Raw genomic sequence first — 18,063 nt, 5'->3', positions numbered from 1 at the left:
TTAAAACTGCAGTGAACCAAAGACAGTGCCCAAAACGTGGTTTGAAATTACAGTTTTCTAAGTCACAAATATAATGAAACCAATTCCGTAACAAGGGGGGCTGGGTTTAGCATTTAATTAACTATGCTGCGAAGCAGGGGAGTATGAAGAGAAGCCAGGTATATTTTTATGTTGATATGAAATATCGGGTAGATTTATCAATATAGCAGGTGAATTATGTATATGATTTACAATGTTATGATGAATTATATGCCTTTCTCCAATGACGTTCTGAGTTGTTCAAAGCGTTTGTAAGGATATTGATTTTTAGAAGGCAGCTGTCTGACGATCGTGAATGGGAGCATGGTTTGTGTAACATTAGAACCACATTATTAGATGTTTGATAATGTAATCATAACAATTACTGTTATGTGTCGACTTTGTAGAGAGCGACATATAAAAAGCATTACGTTTCTGATACATCGACATGTAAACGACCCTGTGTAATTCACTCTTCCACCTCTTCTGAATCAGTTTCTGGTTCAAACATATATACACTAAAGTTGACATTGAATAAGGCAGTTAGAGCTCATGTGATTGAGAGAAAGCGGGGAGCAATTTGCATATTCATGAATCCACATAAACTAAATGAAGTACACTAAATGACATTCAAGCTATTTTAAGGCATGAATATTTTTTTTCACAAGAAAAAACATCTAAATATGTAATTTTTGTGATCAAAGATGAGTTTTAAGGGATAAAATTGACTACAGGGGGACTTTAAGTTATATCCAAAATGATGCACTATACACTCTGCACTTATACTATGCACTATGCACTCAACTGTTTAGTGTATGAATACAGTTATTTTGCTTTTCAACATTGAAATCTGACAGTACTTAACATCTGCTACATAAGGAAAGCTTCGACAGTTGAGTGCATGAAGTGTCCAGCATTCCACACTTTGTTTTTTTTTTCAGTTACCATAATTACAGTTCCCTTTCGTAGTCACTCCGAGTTACGTCGGATGACGACGAATGGGGGTTTCGCCTAGAAAGCCAATCATCTTCGTGTATTATAAAACGAGCCAATGGCGATGAAATGCCATGGGTCTGCGGAATTTGCATAGCGTAACTCCGCCCCACCTCGTGGGTATAAAAGGAGGACGCTCGGCAACATGCAGATATGTTTTCGCTTCGGAGCCAAGAGCTTCTCTTCACTCCACAAGCCAATCCTGACTTCATCTTCTGTGACGAGCGAACTCTCCGGTGTTGGTGTGACGGCGGTACCCAGCGAGTTCACATTGCCTGCGATCTGAGCAGTGATCTGCCAGTCTGTGTGTTTCTCCCTGGTCGCCTCAGCATCGCTGAGTTTTTTCTCTAAAAGAGCTGCACGTGGCACGTCTTTTTAAAGATGTCTCGCCCGTGTTCTTCTGGGTGCGGTCGTTTCCTGTCTTCCTTTGATGGGCACAATCGCTGCTTTGCGTGTTTGGGCTTAGAGCACGCTAAAGCAGCGCTTGTGGATGACTCATGTTCCTTCTGTGGGAACATGGCCATCGCAACACTGAGGTCTAGACTCAATGATCTCATTCGGGAGAGAGTCCCCTCATCCACACCCCGATCTACATCCTCCACGAGAGGCTGTACTTCGGCTGGTGGACAGGGTGATCTGAGGGTTACGGTGTGGGACAATCCGACGATGCGTCCTCGGACCACGCCCCCCTCTACAGTGTTGCAACCCGCGAGTGCCGCGGTGATTCTACCGGGTTCATCCTTCGATGCCCCGCGTGTTTCATTCGGCGCTCCAGAGGAAGACTCGATGTCGATCGCGGCATCACAAGGCGGGCAAGAGTCATCGGGAAGTGACGATGCGGCTGCGTTGCCTCCTTCTGGAGCTCCAGCGTTGCCCGTATCAGATCCCGAGATGACGGCCATGCTCTCCCGGGCCGCCGCGAGCATCGGGCTTGAGTGGAACCCTCCGCCCTGCCCTGAGCGCTCGCGGTTGGATGATTGGTTTTTGGGTGCGGCTGCCGCCTCACGGCCACAGCCAACCCCAATGCCATTCTTCCCGGAGGTGCATGAGGAGTTGACGAAATCATGGAAGGCTCCCTTGACCTCCCGTGTACGTTCGTCAGCTTTCTCCGCTTTTCCTCCCCTCGATGGGGCAGCCGCCCATGGGTACACTGGGATTCCCCCGGTTGAACGCTCTGTTGCCATGCAACTATGTCCTCAGAGTGCTTCATCTCGTGGTAATCCTAAGCACCCGTCCAAGGCCTGTAGATTCTCGTCCACCTTAGTGGCGAGGTCTCACAGAGCTGCAGGACAGGCGGCTGCCGCTCTGCATGCGATGAGCACCTTGCAGGTCTACCAGGCCCAGCTGCTCAGAGATATGCACGAGGCGGGGACTGACCCAGGGCTCTTCAATGAGCTGCGTGCCGCCACTGACCTCGCTCTCCGAGCGACGAAAGTGGCCTCACGCTCCCTGGGTCAGGTGATGGCCACCTCTGTGGTCCAGGAGCGTCACCTATGGCTGAACCTGGCTGATATGCGGGACGCCGAGCGTACCCGTCTGCTCGACGCCCCCATATCCCAGGCCGGCCTCTTCGGCGGAGCGGTTGAGGACTTTGCCCAGCAGTTCTCAACCGCACAGAAGCAGTCTGAGGCGATTAAACATATTCTGCCCCGACGGCCTGCTGCTGCCTCCACCCAGCCGTCGGTACAGACACCTCAGACTGCTCGCCGCCGAGGGCGCCCTCCTGTGGCTCCCTCCCCTCCCGCACGGCCCCAGCAGCAGCCTTCACCCGGGCCGCGTCGTGGAGGAGGCCGCAGGAAGGCGCCACAGCCCTCTCCAGCCCCGCGCCCCGCTAAACGCCAGGCTAAGCGGCGCTCCTGAGACGGGCTGCTCAGTGATGGTGTCGGTTTTTTCCCAGGAGGTGGTTGCAGGCCCCCTCCTTCCCCCGGCGGAGGGCCGGGGGAGAATCTTTTGTTCTCCCGCTGCCCACCCACGGGTGGGCAGTACCCTATTATGGTCAAAGAAAGAATCAATACACCCATCACTGAGCACACAGAGCCGGTTGACAGTGCGCGACGCCCCCGGGCCTCGCCGCTCTCATCCCCCTCTGTCACAGAGTTCTCGGACCGCAGTGTGTGCCGCCTCCGGGCCTCGCCACTCCCGTCCCCCTCTGTCCCGGAGGGTGCGGGCGACAGTGTGTGCCGTCTCCGGACCTCACCACTCTCGTCCCCCTCTATCGCCAGACCCCTGGCAGAGCAGACCCCCGTGGAACGCTGGTCCTTCCCTGGTCTCCTCTGTCAGGACGCGGAGCATGACCGCGCCCCCGCTCCGGGCCGCTTTGCCACCCTCGCCTGGGCTGGTCACTCCGCTTCGCTGCCCCTCCGGGGGGACGCCTGTGGTTCGTATGACCCCGCTGGTTCAGTATCTGACAGCTTGGTTGGAACTTCCCAGCCTTTCTCGCTGGGTCGCCAGAACTATCAGGCTCGGCTATGCGATTCAGTTCGCACGGTCTCCTCCCCGCTTCAGGGGAGTTCGCTTCACTATGGTCGGTGGCAATGCCCCTATCATGAGAGCGGAGGTTGCTACCCTGCTGGCGAAGGGTGCAATCGAGACTGTCCCTCCAGCCGAGATGAGGTCAGGGTTTTACAGCCCGTACTTCATTGTCCCCAAGAAATCCGGTGGGTTACGGCCGATCCTGGATCTGCGCGTCTTGAACCGCTCCCTTCACAGGCTGCCGTTCAAGATGCTCACGGCCAAACGCATTTTCGAATGTGTGCGGCCACGGGATTGGTTTGCAGCCATAGACCTGAAGGACGCCTACTTTCATGTCTCCATCTTACCTCGACACAGACCGTTCCTACGGTTTGCTTTCGAGGGGCAGGCATACCAGTACGCGGTTCTCCCCTTCGGGCTAGCCCTGTCTCCTCGCGTCTTCACGAAGATCGTCGAGGCTGCCCTTGTTCCCCTTCGGGAACACGGGGTTCGCATCCTGAACTATCTCGACGACTGGCTGATCCTAGCTCACTCTCGAGACCAGGTTTGCGAACACAGGGATCTTGTGCTTCGGCACCTAGCCCGTCTGGGCCTTCGGGTCAACTGGGAGAAGAGCAAACTCTGCCCCGTGCAGAGGATCTCTTTTCTCGGTATGGAGATCGACTCGGTCGCCATGTCCGCGCAGCTTACGAGCGAGCGCGCACACTCGCTGCTGACTTGCCTTCGACAGTTCGATGGCAAGAGTGCGGTCCCACTGAAATTGTTTCAGAGGCTCCTGGGGCATATGGCATCCGCAGCCGCAGCAACGCCGCTCGGATTGCTTCATATGAGACCGCTTCAGCTGTGGCTTCGCGATCGAGTCCCGAGGTGGGCATGGCATCACGGCACGTTCCGAGTCCCAGTGACTCCGACCTGCCGTCAGTCCTTCACTCCGTGGAGGAACCTCAGCTTTCTACGGGCCGGAGTTCCCCTAGAACGAGTTTCCAGGCATGTTGTTGTCTCCACAGATGCCTCTTCCACGGGTTGGGGCGCCATGTGCAACGGACATGCTGCCGCGGGCTCCTGGACAGGACCCCAGCGCCTTTTGCACGTCAATTGCCTCGAGTTGCTGGCAGTACGCCTTGCCCTGCACCGTTTCCTCACGTTGCTCAGGGGTCAACACGTACTAGTCCGTTCAGACAATACCGCGACTGTAGCGTACATCAACCGTCAGGGTGGTCTACGCTCCCGCCGTATGTCGCAACTCGCACGCCACCTCCTCTTATGGAGTCAGAAGCACCTGAGGTCCCTTCGTGCTATCTACATTCCGGGAGATCGGAACTTTGCAGCCGACGAGCTGTCACGGTTTCGGCCCATCTCCGGCGAATGGAGACTCCATCCCCAGTCGGTTCAGCTGATTTGGGACCAGTTCGGGGACGCACAGATAGATCTGTTTGCCTCTCACGACTCGACCCATTGCGCCCTGTTCTATTCCCTGACCGAGGGCTCTCTCGGCACGGATGCACTGGCGCACAGCTGGCCGCGGGGCCTACGCAAGTATGCGTTTCCCCCAGTGAGCCTTCTCGCACAGACCTTGTGCAAGATCAAGGAGGACGAGGAGCAGCTCATTCTGGTTGCGCCGTATTGGCCCACCCGGACCTGGTTCTCCGAACTGGTGCTCCTCGCGACAGCACCTCCTTGGCCAATTCCTCTGAGGAAGGATCTCCTTTCTCAGAGACGGGGCACCCTTTGGCACCCTCGACCCGATCTCTGGAGGCTCCACGTGTGGCTCCTGGACGGGACGAGGCAGGTTTGAGTACCCTGCCACCAGCGGTGGCGGCTACCATCACTTCCGCTAGAGCATCGTCCACGAGACATGTCTATGCGTTGAAGTGGAACCTCTTCGTCAACTGGTGCTCTTCTCGTCGAGAAGACCCCAGGAGGTGCTCGATCTCTGTCGTGCTTTCCTTCCTGCAAGAGGGGTTGGAGCGAAGGCTGTCTCCCTCCACCCTGAAGGTGTATGTGGCCGCTATCGCCGCATATCACGAAGCAGTTCAAGGTAAGTCTCTGGGGAAGCACGACCTGATCGTCAGGTTCCTGAGAGGAGCGAGGAGACTAAATCCTCCTCGTCCTCCTCTCGTTCCCTCTTGGGACCTCTCAGTGGTCTTAAATGCCCTGCAGAGGGCTCCCTTTGAGCCTCTGCAATCAGTGGAGCTTAAGTTCCTGTCTATGAAGACAGCGCTCCTGGTTGCATTGGCCTCCATCAAGAGGGTAGGGGACCTGCACGCATTCTCCGTTGACGAAGCGTGCCTGGAATTCGGGCCCGGTCACTCTCACGTGATCCTGAGACCCCGGCCTGGATATGTGCCCAAGGTTCCCACCACTCCCTTCCGGGACCAGGTGGTGAACCTGCAAGCGCTGCCCCGGGAGGAGGCAGACCCAGCCTTGGCACTGCTCTGTCCAGTACGCGCTCTCCGCGCTTACGTAGACAGAACGCAGTGTTTCAGGACCTCAGACCAGCTCTTTGTCTGTTATGGTGGGAGACTGAAGGGAAAGGCTCTCTCAAAGCAGAGGTTGTCTCACTGGATAGTGGACGCCATTGCTTTGGCTTACCAACAGCAAGGCCGACCGTGCCCCCTTGGTGTGACAGCCCACTCCACCCGGAGTGTGGCTTCCTCTTGGGCTCTAGCGCATGGCGCCTCGCTGGCAGACATTTGTAGAGCTGCAGGCTGGGCGACACCCAACACATTCGCCAGATTCTATAATCTCCGAGTGGAGCCTGTGTCCTCTCGTGTACTCGCTTCAGTCAGCTAGTACTGGACCCGCTCAGGTGTCTTCGCTTGCTCGCCTTTCCACTCCACGGACTGGATACGTGCGATTATTCCTCAGGTGAGCCTTCCTCTCTGAAGCCCTGAGTTCCTCCAGCACTGTTGATGCTGGCGCCAGTGTCTATTGCCTGGGCGTCGGCTAGGTGCCTCCGTGTGCATGGTTCCTCCCTGAGTAACCCCCACATGTGTATTTCCACTGTAAGCCTCCTTGAGCATGTGTCTTTCCCTTGGCAAGCCATCTTGCCCTCCTGGAGTTGAAAGTTGCCACCCCTCGGGCTGGTCACTCCAGTGTTCCTCCATATGTAGCCCTCCGGCCATATGTGTATCTTAAGTCCTCCCTACGGGTAGGCATGCTGCGGCATATCTCCTCTGAGATATGCTTCCCAGTGTACCTTGGTATTCCTGTGTTAAGTAGGACTCCTTCGTCTGTGCCAGTATCACGACAGGGGGATCAGACTTTTCGCAGGGCACTGGAAGACAGCTGTGAAGGTGGCGTGATTTCACGGGGACCCCCATTCGTCGTCATCCGACGTAACTCGGAGTGACTACGAAAGGGAACGTCTCGGTTACATATGTAACCCTCGTTCCCTGGGTAGGGAACGGAGACGTTACGTCTCCCTGCCACTTCCGCTGTACCGCTGGGTAGACGCCTGAGTTCAGTCTCGGCTCCTCAGCGAAGACATATCTGCATGTTGCCGAGCGTCCTCCTTTTATACCCACGAGGTGGGGCGGAGTTACGCTATGCAAATTCCGCAGACCCATGGCATTTCATCGCCATTGGCTCGTTTTATAATACACGAAGATGATTGGCTTTCTAGGCGAAACCCCCATTCGTCGTCATCCGACGTAACGTCTCCGTTCCCTACTCAGGGAACGAGGGTTACATATGTAACCGAGACGTTTTTTTTATTCGCTTTGGTATTATTTTCACAAGTAAGGTGTACATTTTCAAAACTCTTAGTGCTAATATCACAACAGATCATCAAAAGTGCACTTTTTTCAAACATTTCAACATGTTTTCAATTGTGTTAGTACAATTCACAAAATCACAAAGTATCCTTTTCACAACACAAAATAAGTGTTTCATCTACATAAATGTTTCATTCACAGTAACTGCCTTTCATAAAGCTCTTCCTATCAAACTTTTGATGTGCATCTCTTTTTGTTCAGTTTAATACATGTGTCTATTTTTTAATCCAACTGATCTTAATGGTTAATCAATAAATCATTTGGTACACCTATAGATGTCTATAAAAGTGAAACGCGAAAAATTAGAATATTGTGCAAAAGTTTATGTATTTCAGTAATTCAAATAAAAAGGTGAAACTACAGTGATACATTTAGTATATAACTATATACACATGCATGATTATATTTTTCAGAGGGAGGACATTTCTGTATTTACAGTAAAATTCTTTTTTTATTGATTTCATGTAATATTCTAATTTTCTGAGATTTTGAATTTGGGTTTTTCAATTTAGCTGTAAGCCATAATCATCAAAATTATACATTTTGCACGATATTCTAATTTTTCGGGTTTCACCTGTAAATATTGATTCTATATACAGTTTCTATAGAACTTGTTTGCAATTTCCGATATGGATAACCAAATATAATGAATTATTTTTACATAAGTGATTTATAGATAATAACCACCACTATGTTCAAAGTGTGTGCACTCGCATGTGTGTGTGAGAGAGATACAGAGAAATTTGCCATTTGTGAAAACACTGTAAAGCAGAATAGAGTATAAGGAGAGGAAACGGTCAGTGACTGTAAAACATTAGATTGATCAGAGATGCATCAAGGGAGACAGATGGCATCAAATACAGCATTTTACATTACAGTATATGTCATACATACAGTGATACTGTAAACAGATTACCATGGACAGCCACATTACTGTAACTCAACCATCATCTGTAAAGGTCCACTACAGTAGATTCAGTCAAATGGTATAGAGTGAAATCATTTACTGTATTGCCAGCAAACTCTGTTCTAGCACAGAACCTCATGGCTGTGTCATACTTCATCACAGCTTTTGATAACTCACTGCAGATACTATTACACACATTATGGATTCAATTACATAGGTTAGGTAATGCACATGTTTTTTTCTAATGTGGCAACTGTAGCCTGTATTACTGTAATTATTTCAGCAACAAGGGAGATTTGAAACATGTGTCTTGCATTGTTTGCTGTTGAATGAACTGATTGTTAAAAGTACTAAATTGAAAGAAGATCAGACTGTTGTGTTTCTGTGATTCAACCAAACGTTCTCATTACATATTACAATAATCTTGTGTTTGAAGCAATGATTATGTGGACTGAAAAATGTATAACTGTAATGAAAGCATGGGATCATGTTTTGAAAGAATGACTAGCTGTGTTACAAGTGTGATCAGTTTGGATTTTTGTACTAAGAGTTTTGAAAATGTACACCTTACTTGTGAAAATAGTACCAAAGCAAATAAAAAAAAACTGTAAGTGCATCATTCGTGGATTTAAAGTGCACTTTTTCTTTTTGGAATTTTCAGTGTGAACACACTACTCACACTATTTAAATTACAAAATAGCATAGAATAATGTATAAGCATGCAAATGCTCCTTTAGGATGCACCTTTAGTCTGAAGAATATTTGAACAATCTTCATTATTCTCTAAGATCGTTTTTTCCACTATAAAGAACCTTTTGTGCAATGGGAAGATTCCATGGATGTTAAATATTCTTCATGGAACATATGGAAATAAAGAACCTTTATTTTTTAGAATATGTGCCGCATTTTCACTTGAGTGAGGACAGAAAATTTGTTGGAGCCTGATCCTGTCAGTTAATGAATTTGAACAGAAACTGATTGTACCAAATCCTCTTCCACCAGAAAGCATTACTCACGTGGTGATCTGAGACTCAAGGAAGATGAGGATGAAGACCAACATAGCTGGAACAACAGAGGCGAACATCATCCACACAGGGAAGGGCTTGTGTTCACCCATAGGGTTGATTATCCAGCCCCGCATCTTAGGGTTGGACACCTGAAGACCCTTAGGCACCACCAGTTTCTGTAACACAAGTCAAAGGTCAGAGAGGTCAAGATAGTAACTTTACAGGATTGGATCTGAATTAGTACCCTAAAACTGCTATCTATCTATAAAGGCAGCCAATGCCCATCAGAAACCTAAACAATAAGGAATCTACTTCTAATCTAAAATGAAAATAAGAATTCCATGGAATTCACTTATAATTAAAACTAATTCACAAACACTAAATTACAAACATACCTGAGTGTATGTATCCTCAATATTGATATCGATAGCAACCATGAGGAAAATTGCAATGGGAACTCCAAAGTCACCGAGCAAACGTCGAATCTATGCACCAAACAGATCTTTATGTTTTAAGCAAGAACTTACAAAAAGCTGGTGCAATCCGAAGCCTGCTATAAACAGTCAAGTTCTCATATTTTGATCGCAATATTCAATCATTTATTTACCTTGCCTGGCAGGAATTTGCCATTCTTGAACATGCGTAGGTAGTATGCAATGGAGAAACAGCCAAACATGAGACACATGGACAGAAGAGCAGTGTTAGGATAAGGCTGGTGTTGAACGCTTCTCACGACAGATACATTTCCTGTAGCATTATCCAGGAGTCTCTGATAGTTGACAACTGAGTGCCAAGGGTCCTCAACTGTACTGTTTAAATGTTCATAATTCAGAATAAGAGGGTGTTCTTTGAAAATCTAGAATGAAGAATGAAACAAAGAGAGAAAGGTATATTATTGTATAACATTTGTATATTAATGTCTTGAGAGAGTATCACCACAACTATGCTCTAGAAATTTAAAATGCATAATTAAATAAAAGGAGTGTCTTTGGCTACGAGTGGCTACGAGTGAAACGCAGAGCGACGGTCTGAAGTTATAAGTTCCCCTACTGAACATGATACCAATACGCTGGGTTAAATAAAAAACCCAATTTGCTGGGTTAAATGTTCTGTCCTATATTTAGCCAGCCTTTGGGTTAAAACAACCCAAATTGGGTTGTTTTTAACCCAGTTTTTTAGAGTGTAAGAATTAAACAAGTCTTTATCATGCAGCAAAAATGTATGAAGCCAAAAGATATACAGCGATGGTTGAATGAAGATGAAAAAGAATGCACCAAAACATTAACATGGCAAATAAAGTATGTACCCTGCCGAGTTTTGAAAAGGTCTCATAGATGAAGATGAGGGAGATGAGGATGGAGAAGATCTCTTGAGTAAAACGGGAAATGAAGCGGACCAGAAAGCTTCCTTCCAAGGCAAGAATTACCACAACGATGACCACCAGCCACGCGCCAATCCACACTCGGCCAACGATGTACTCAATGCCCTGAGACTTACAGAACTACAGCCAGGAGGGAAAGCATGATGGGAGAATTTCAATTACACAAGATCGATGCTGTATATCAGATAAACATTGTAAAGAGAGAAAACACTCACAGTAAAAAAAGCCTCTTCAAACACCAGCAGCGGCCCAGAGAAGCCGATAACAAGCACAGGTTGGGCAGCGACCAGGCAGAAGATAATGCCCAACACTGAAGTGGAGATCATCAGCTCCGACACACCCATCATGTTATCCACCTTATCAGCTGTGGAGAGAAGCAAAGAGTGCCAAACAAACATTTATAAGGTCACTTTTCAAAAGTCTTGATTTGCATTGTTTAGAGAGGCAGAAAGAATCAGATTTTTGGTGTAATTGATCAGCTGAAAAACACATGCAGACCTATGGAACTAAAGTTTTTTTGTATGCCATATTTTACTTTGAATTTATAGTTATATATTTTCTAGACATTTAACAAAATTGAATTGTTTTTCTGGCACATATATAGATTATAAAAAGGCAGCTTCAAAATTCTGATGTTCTGAGCTTATTCATCTGAAAACTTTCAAAAACTTTTACAATCTGATTATTCTGATACAGAACATGAATTTCAGCACGGTGCTTCAACTATTCAATGATCAGAGAGTGCAAGGTAAGATGCAAGAAGCTAAACTGTTTTATGATACAAATGTTTAACAACCAATAGTAATATCTGGTGATGCAAAATTTTTGTTAAAACATCTAATTCCATATCTAAAAATTTCAGAGCAAAAATTAGCTGTTTAAAAATATATAAATAAATATATATATATATAAAAAAATGCCACAAACAGCTGAGTTTGTTAAATGTCACATATCTAGAATTCAAATGTATTACATGTATTACATCTTTTTTAATCAATTTATTAAAGTGAATTAAATATTTTTATTATTTATCTTCATCAAGACTGAGCCCAATCCGGATTTTTGTAAATTCATTTTAGTCTGAAATGTCCTAACGGATTTGATTTTTTTTTTTTTTGCATAACTTGGGGTGCACTGTGTTTGTAATGTTAAAAAAACGCTCATTCACTAACTATATCCCAATATAATGGACTGTGCGGCATTCACTAGTGAACAATGAATGTGAAACTATGTAATGTCTCTGAAATCTCACATTTTATGTCTTCTCTTTCCACACTGACAGCTATTCTCTAAAAAAAAGATTAATTTACTTCACTTGCAACATGATAGTGTGAATGATCAGTCCTTAAGACCGGATTTGGGAAACATGCATACCAAGGAGACCTCCAAAGGTGATGGCAGGCGAGAGTGCAGCAAAGTAGATAAAGATGATGGCAGCAACAACCTGAGCATTCAAAGCATCCGTGATGTCACTGACATAGTGTTGGTATCGTCCCTTCATGTCTCTGATCATGCCACCGAATGGAACGCCGGTACGTGCTAGTGGATCTTCTGGAGGGGGTCCTAAGGATTTTGAAGCTGTAGGAAGATAGATTGGCATTAGATATCTGTGCTCTGTTAACAATAAGATATCTTTTTTAAAAGACTGTCATAATCAAAGTGAACACCAACAAGGTGATCATGACCCAAAGTTGAGGCAACTTATATCACCCGGAAGGGGTTTATTTTATGATAATGATGGCCTGATTTTAAATTTCCTACTTATTTCACAGATTATTAATATGAGTATTTTATTGTCAGGCTTCAACTAAGAACCTGAAACAGCCATGAAGGAAATTTATGGTCTTTATTTATGGACGAGGGACCACAGACGCCATCCAGGCTGCCCACCTCCTGATGGAGAAACACCGGGAAAAGAACAAGCTAGTCCGCATGGTCTACCTGGATCTGGAGAAGGCTTTCGACCACGTTCCCCATGATCTCACCTGGGCCTCCCTCCGACGTCACCATGTACCCGAAACCTACATCAGTTGGTTGCAACTCTTATACCATGACGTCAGGAGCGTGGTTCGATGCAAAGCTGGGATATCATCTCCTTTCAACATCAACATAGGAGTCCACCAAGGATCGGCCCTTTCGCCCTTGCTTTTCATCACATTAATAGACACAGTGACACGGGACCTCCAGACGCCCCATCCATGGTCCTTACTCTATGCTGATGATGTGTTCCTCGCCGACAGGGAGCGGCAAGACCTTTAAGACCAAGGGCAGCAGTGGAAAGATCGCCTGGATGCAAATGGCTTGCGACTCAACCTCGCAAAGACAGAGTACCTGGAGTGTGGCCCTCAGACTGATGGTACCATTGGTACTGACGGAACGGATCTAAAGAAAGTTCAACACTTCAAGTACCTCGGATCAATACTCTCATTGAACGGTGACACAATCCCGGATGTCCGCGCACGTGTGAGTGCCGCCTGGTCAATGTGGCGCCAAGTCATGGGAGTGCTATGCGATCGCAGAATGCCCACCCGCCTAAAGTTTCAAAATCTATAACATCATTGTACGCCCTGTAGCCCTGTATGGAGCCGAATGTTGGCCAGCGACTGCCAAACATGGCCAGCTTCTACTTCATTGTTGATGCATTAACAAATGGGGCCTTATTGTAAAGTGTTACCAAATATTTGAGGTTGCAAACTGAACAATCACAATTTATTATACCAGTAAGTTTTTATTCTGTTTAATAAAATTAATTAAATTACATTTGTGCACAAATTTAATTTACATTATATCCAATTTGCATTTTGTTAATAACTAATAAGGTCACTTTAAGGTTATATAGTGCTTATAATAGAAATTCACTTTTATATTCAATACTCCTAAATCAAATGCTGTCATGCTTTTTAGGAAATATTTCTGCCACTTTACATCTTCTGGGAGCGACTTTAAAAATGGAGCTACTTTCAATTTACTCAAAATTTAAAATTTATACCATCTAGAAAAACCCTGCCAAAAAGTTATTCTCGAAATTTTGTTTAATATGAGCCAATAAAATTGTTGGGTGTGATAAAAATGACAATATCTAATGATAATAACAATATAACACGTCTAAACGTAAGTAAATTTTGTACACATAGACTCCTGCATAATCTGAGGACACATGCCAAATTTCATCCATAACAAGAAAACGTCTCAGGTTACGTATGTAACCCTGGTTCCCTGATAGGGAACGAGCCGCTGCGTTTGAGACGCGGTGGGAACGCTCTGCGTGATTACGTCGTGAAGCACGTGTAAAATCAGTCCAATGGAAGCCCGCTACGACATATGTGACGTCATAGACCAGGAAACTATAAAGCAACCCTGAAATCAGACCGCGACAGCTTCTGAAAAACCTGAAGCAAGTCGATCAGGGCATGCAGGAAGTATGGCAGGCAAACGCAGCGTCTCGTTCCCTATCAGGGAACCAGGGTTACTTACGTAACCTGAGACGTTCCCTTTCAAGGGAACTCGAGCTGCGTTTGAGACGCGGTGGGAACCCTATACCCACTACGCCATAGTGACAAATGCCCGTTCTGTGTGAGGTCCTGCGCACACTAAGAAGCAAGCAACCTCGCCCCAGGAGTGGAGAGGTCAAGGTCATAAAACCTGACAAATGTATGCGGAGAGGACCATCCTGCCGCATTACACACGTCAAGAAGGGAAACTCCCGAAATTAAGGCCATAGAGGCCGCCATACTCTGAGTAGAATGGGCCCGCACAGCCATAGGTGAAGGCTGTCCGGCCGCTTCATAAGCCAATGAAATAGCCTCGACTATCCATTTACTCATAACCTGCTTAGATGCAGGGCATCCTCTCTTGAGTGACCCAAAACAAACAAATAGTTGCTCAGATTTACGCCACAGGGCAGCTCTGTGAACGTAGGCATCTAAAGCCCGGACTGGACATAACAGGTTAAGCTGTTCCTGGTCAGGGGTATTAAAGGGTGGAGGATAGAAGGCCTGCAGCACTATTGGGCCCCCAACATTCAGTGGGACCTTAGGAATATAACCCGGCCTGTGATAGAGAAATGCCTTCACCATACCAGGTGCAAATTCCAGACATGAAGGAGCAACCGACAAAGCATGTAAATCACCAATTCTCTTGATAGATGAGATAGCAAGGAGAAATAAAGTCTTTAGAGTGAGGAACTTTTCAGAAACCTCCTCGATGGGCTCGAAGGGAGCTAAAGCCAGACCCTCGAGTACAGTGGCCAAGTCCCAAGCCGGTGCTCTAGCGTGCAGTGCAGGTCTCAACCTCAATGTACCACGGAGAAAGCGAGTAATTAGAGGGTTTCTCCCAATAGAAGTACCCCCCAGAGGGGTGTGGTAGGCAGATATAGCCGCCACGTAAACCTTTAGGGTGGAAGGAGATAACCTGGCCGAGAAACGGTCTTGCAGAAAATCAAGAACTGAACCAACAGGGCAGTTAACAGGATCTAACTGACGTTCAACACACCACGTGGTGAAAAGTTTCCATTTTAGCGCATACAGCCTTCTCGTGGAAGGAGCTCTGGATTGAAGAATGGTTTCTACAACATCGGTCGAAAGACCGGTCTCCCTGAGCCTGGCCCCCTCAGAGGCCAGGCCCACAGTTTCCACAACTCCGGCCGAGGGTGAAATATCGTGCCCCCGGCCTGAGACAGGAGGTCCACCCTGATTGGGATCTCCAAGGGGGAGCCGTCCAGAAGAGACACCAAGTCCGAGAACCAAACTCGGGTCGGCCAATAAGGGGCTACTAGAAGCAGACGAGCCCCTTCTCGGCGAACCCTCTCCAGAACCCCCGGAAGCAAAGATATCGGGGGAAAGAGGTACAGGTGCAGCCTCGGCCACACCTGCACCATAGCATCCAGACCGAGAGGAGCTGGGTGCGTTAGAGAGAACCACATGGGACAATGGGTTGAATCTGATGATGCGAAAAGGTCTACCTGAGCACGACCGAACTTTTCCCACAGGAACTCCACCACTTCTGGGTGAAGTCTCCACTCCCCGGGCCTCAGCCCCTGTCTCGACAGAATATCTGCTCCCACATTCTGATGCCCCGGAATATATACCGCCTTGAGCGACAGTAACTTCCCTTGGGCCCATAGGAGGATCTGATGGGCCAATTTGCAAAGGTGACGTGACCTCAGACCCCCCTGATGGTTGATATAGGAGACCACCGAAGTGTTGTCTGTGCGGACCAACACGTGATGGCCTCTCAGGTCTGGCAGGAAATATTTGAGTGCTAGAAATACCGCCATCAACTCTAAACAATTTATGTGCCAGGAACATTGATGGTCCTGCCACAGACCTTGCGCCGAGCGGCCACTCATGACCGCCCCCCATCCCGTGAGGGAAGCATCCGTCGAAAGCGTGACGCGTCGACAAGGAGCCCCCAACACTGGGCCCTGGGCGAGGAACCAAGGTTTCTTCCACAAGGCCAAGGCACGAAGGCATAGCCGCGTGACCTTGATCTTGCGGAACGGATTTCCCCTCGGAGAAAACCCCTTGGTCCTGAGCCACCACTGCAGGGGTCTCATGTACAGAAGGCCAAAAGTAATAACGTTGGACGCAGCTGCCATGAGACCCAACAGTCTCTGAAACTGTTTCACAGTGAGTGACTGGCCTAGTTTCACATTCTTTGCGGCTGTGAGAATCGCAGAAATACGAGCAGGAGACAGGCGTGTCTGCATTGTGGTCGAATCCCAAATTACACCTAGAAAAGTGGTCCTCTGAGCAGGGAGGAGCACACTCTTTTTGGTGTTTAGCCGCAACCCCAAACTCTTTATGTGGGACAGAACAGCATCTCGATGCTGAACTGCCACCTGCTCTGACTGAGCTAAAATCAACCAATCGTCGATGTAATTTAATACGCGGATGCCCTGGAGTCTCAACGGAGCCAGAGCTGCATTCACGCATTTTGTAAAAGTGCGGGGAGATAAACCTAGGCCAAATGGAAGAACCCGATATTGGTATGCTTCGCCCCCGAAAGCAAACCTCAGGAACCTCCTGTGATGAGGATGGATAGATACATGGAAGTACGCGTCCTTCAAGTCTATTGTGACAAACCAGTCCTCGGACTGAATCTGTGATACAATCTGTTTGAGTGTAAGCATTCTGAACTTGAGTTTCTGAACCCTGCTGTTTAACTGGCGCAGGTCTAGAATAGGACGCAGCCCTCCATCCTTCTTTGGAACAATGAAGTAACGGCTGTAAAACCCTGACTCTCTGCTGGGAGGAGAAACCCTTTCTATAGCTCCCTTTCGAAGAAGTGTCAGTACTTCTTGCTCCATTACCAGAGCCTGCTGTGAGTCCACCACCGTGGGGAGGACTTCTTGAAATCTGGGCGGACGAGAACCGAGCTGAATTCTGTAACCCTTTTCTATTATGTGCAGGACCCATAGAGAAATATTTTGCAGAAGTTTCCACGCTGCCAGAAATTCCGATAAGGGAACCAGTCTCTCGAGACTGGCCTCTGGATTTGATTGAACAACCATTTCGGTGCCCTGAAGTGGCGAACCGGCAGGGAACAACCGAACTGACCATTCTACAACCCTCCTCAGAGGATTGCACGGGGACGCTGACACCTCGGCGCCCTTAAGCGGCGAACCGGCAGGGAACAACCGAACTGGCAGCGCTGCGAAACTCCTCAGAGAGTCGCACCCCAGAGGGCGCCGTTAGGAGAAACGATTTCTCAAAACCGTCCCTCTTTTTTTTTTTTTTTCATTCGACAGGACTTCTTGTCTAAGCTTTATAGAGATGACGACAGTCCTCAGATCTTGCCTACCTCTAACTAGCTTAGTTCCTACGACCCTCCTCGGAGGATCCTAGGAAAAAGCAGGCACCTCGGCACCCTGAAACGGCGAACCGGCAGGGAGACCGAACTGACTGCTCTACGACCCTCCTCGGAGGATCGTATGGGGACGCTGACACCTCGGTGCCCTGAACGGCGAACCGGCATGGAACAACCGAACTGGCAGCGCTGCGACCCTCCTCAGAGAGTCGCACCCCAGAGGGCGCCGAGGAGAAACGATTTCTCAAAACCGTCCCTACCCCGGAGGGGACCACCCTTAGAAGCCTGATAGCCTCGGCATCAGGTCTTCTTCTTTGTACTCTATGCCAGTTTCAGGAACATAGATTGGTGAGGAAGAAACCTCTGGAACGCCGCTGAATGGTTTAGTTTTCTTGAAAGCGGAGCGTCCAGAAGAACAGACATTTTCATCTTTCTTTTTCTTTATTTTTATATCAGAAAACGTATACATATAAACATATATATATATATATATATATATTCTCGAATAGTCAATGCTGACATCCTCACATTCATCTATGTCCTTAAATACTTTACCCACCAGTACTGCCTAATAAAATGTATTTATTATTAAAGATGGCTGGTGGGTAACGTCGGGGTTAAAAATGATGACGCCGACTCGGGAGAGAGAAAGCTCGCAAGCGTCTCTATAATCCAAGGCACTGTCCTACCATGATACTTAAT

At 47.6% G+C, this 18,063-nt stretch overlaps 1 protein-coding gene across 1 annotated transcript in view; it reads right to left on the bottom strand.

Annotated features, from left to right (window-relative positions):
* Nucleotides 1–18,063, bottom strand: part of slc4a1b (solute carrier family 4 member 1b (Diego blood group)) — a 50,024-nt gene that overhangs the window by 2,036 nt on the left and 29,925 nt on the right. The window contains exons 8-13 of the mRNA XM_077205958.1: nt 11,929–12,132; nt 10,770–10,918; nt 10,480–10,674; nt 9,781–10,029; nt 9,569–9,658; nt 9,183–9,349 (exon numbers count right to left, since the gene is read on the bottom strand). Coding sequence (XP_077062073.1) covers nt 9,183–9,349; nt 9,569–9,658; nt 9,781–10,029; nt 10,480–10,674; nt 10,770–10,918; nt 11,929–12,132 — 1,054 coding nt within the window. The remainder of the gene's footprint in view (nt 1–9,182; nt 9,350–9,568; nt 9,659–9,780; nt 10,030–10,479; nt 10,675–10,769; nt 10,919–11,928; nt 12,133–18,063) is intronic.

This window comes from Siphateles boraxobius, unplaced genomic scaffold, assembly GCF_051911475.1.
Source record: "Siphateles boraxobius isolate OS27281-9 unplaced genomic scaffold, OSU_SipBor_1 55, whole genome shotgun sequence".
NCBI classification, from domain to species: Eukaryota; Metazoa; Chordata; class Actinopteri; order Cypriniformes; family Leuciscidae; genus Siphateles; species Siphateles boraxobius.
Note: the sequence above shows the minus strand (reverse complement) of the source record. Positions and strands in the feature narration are given on the sequence as shown.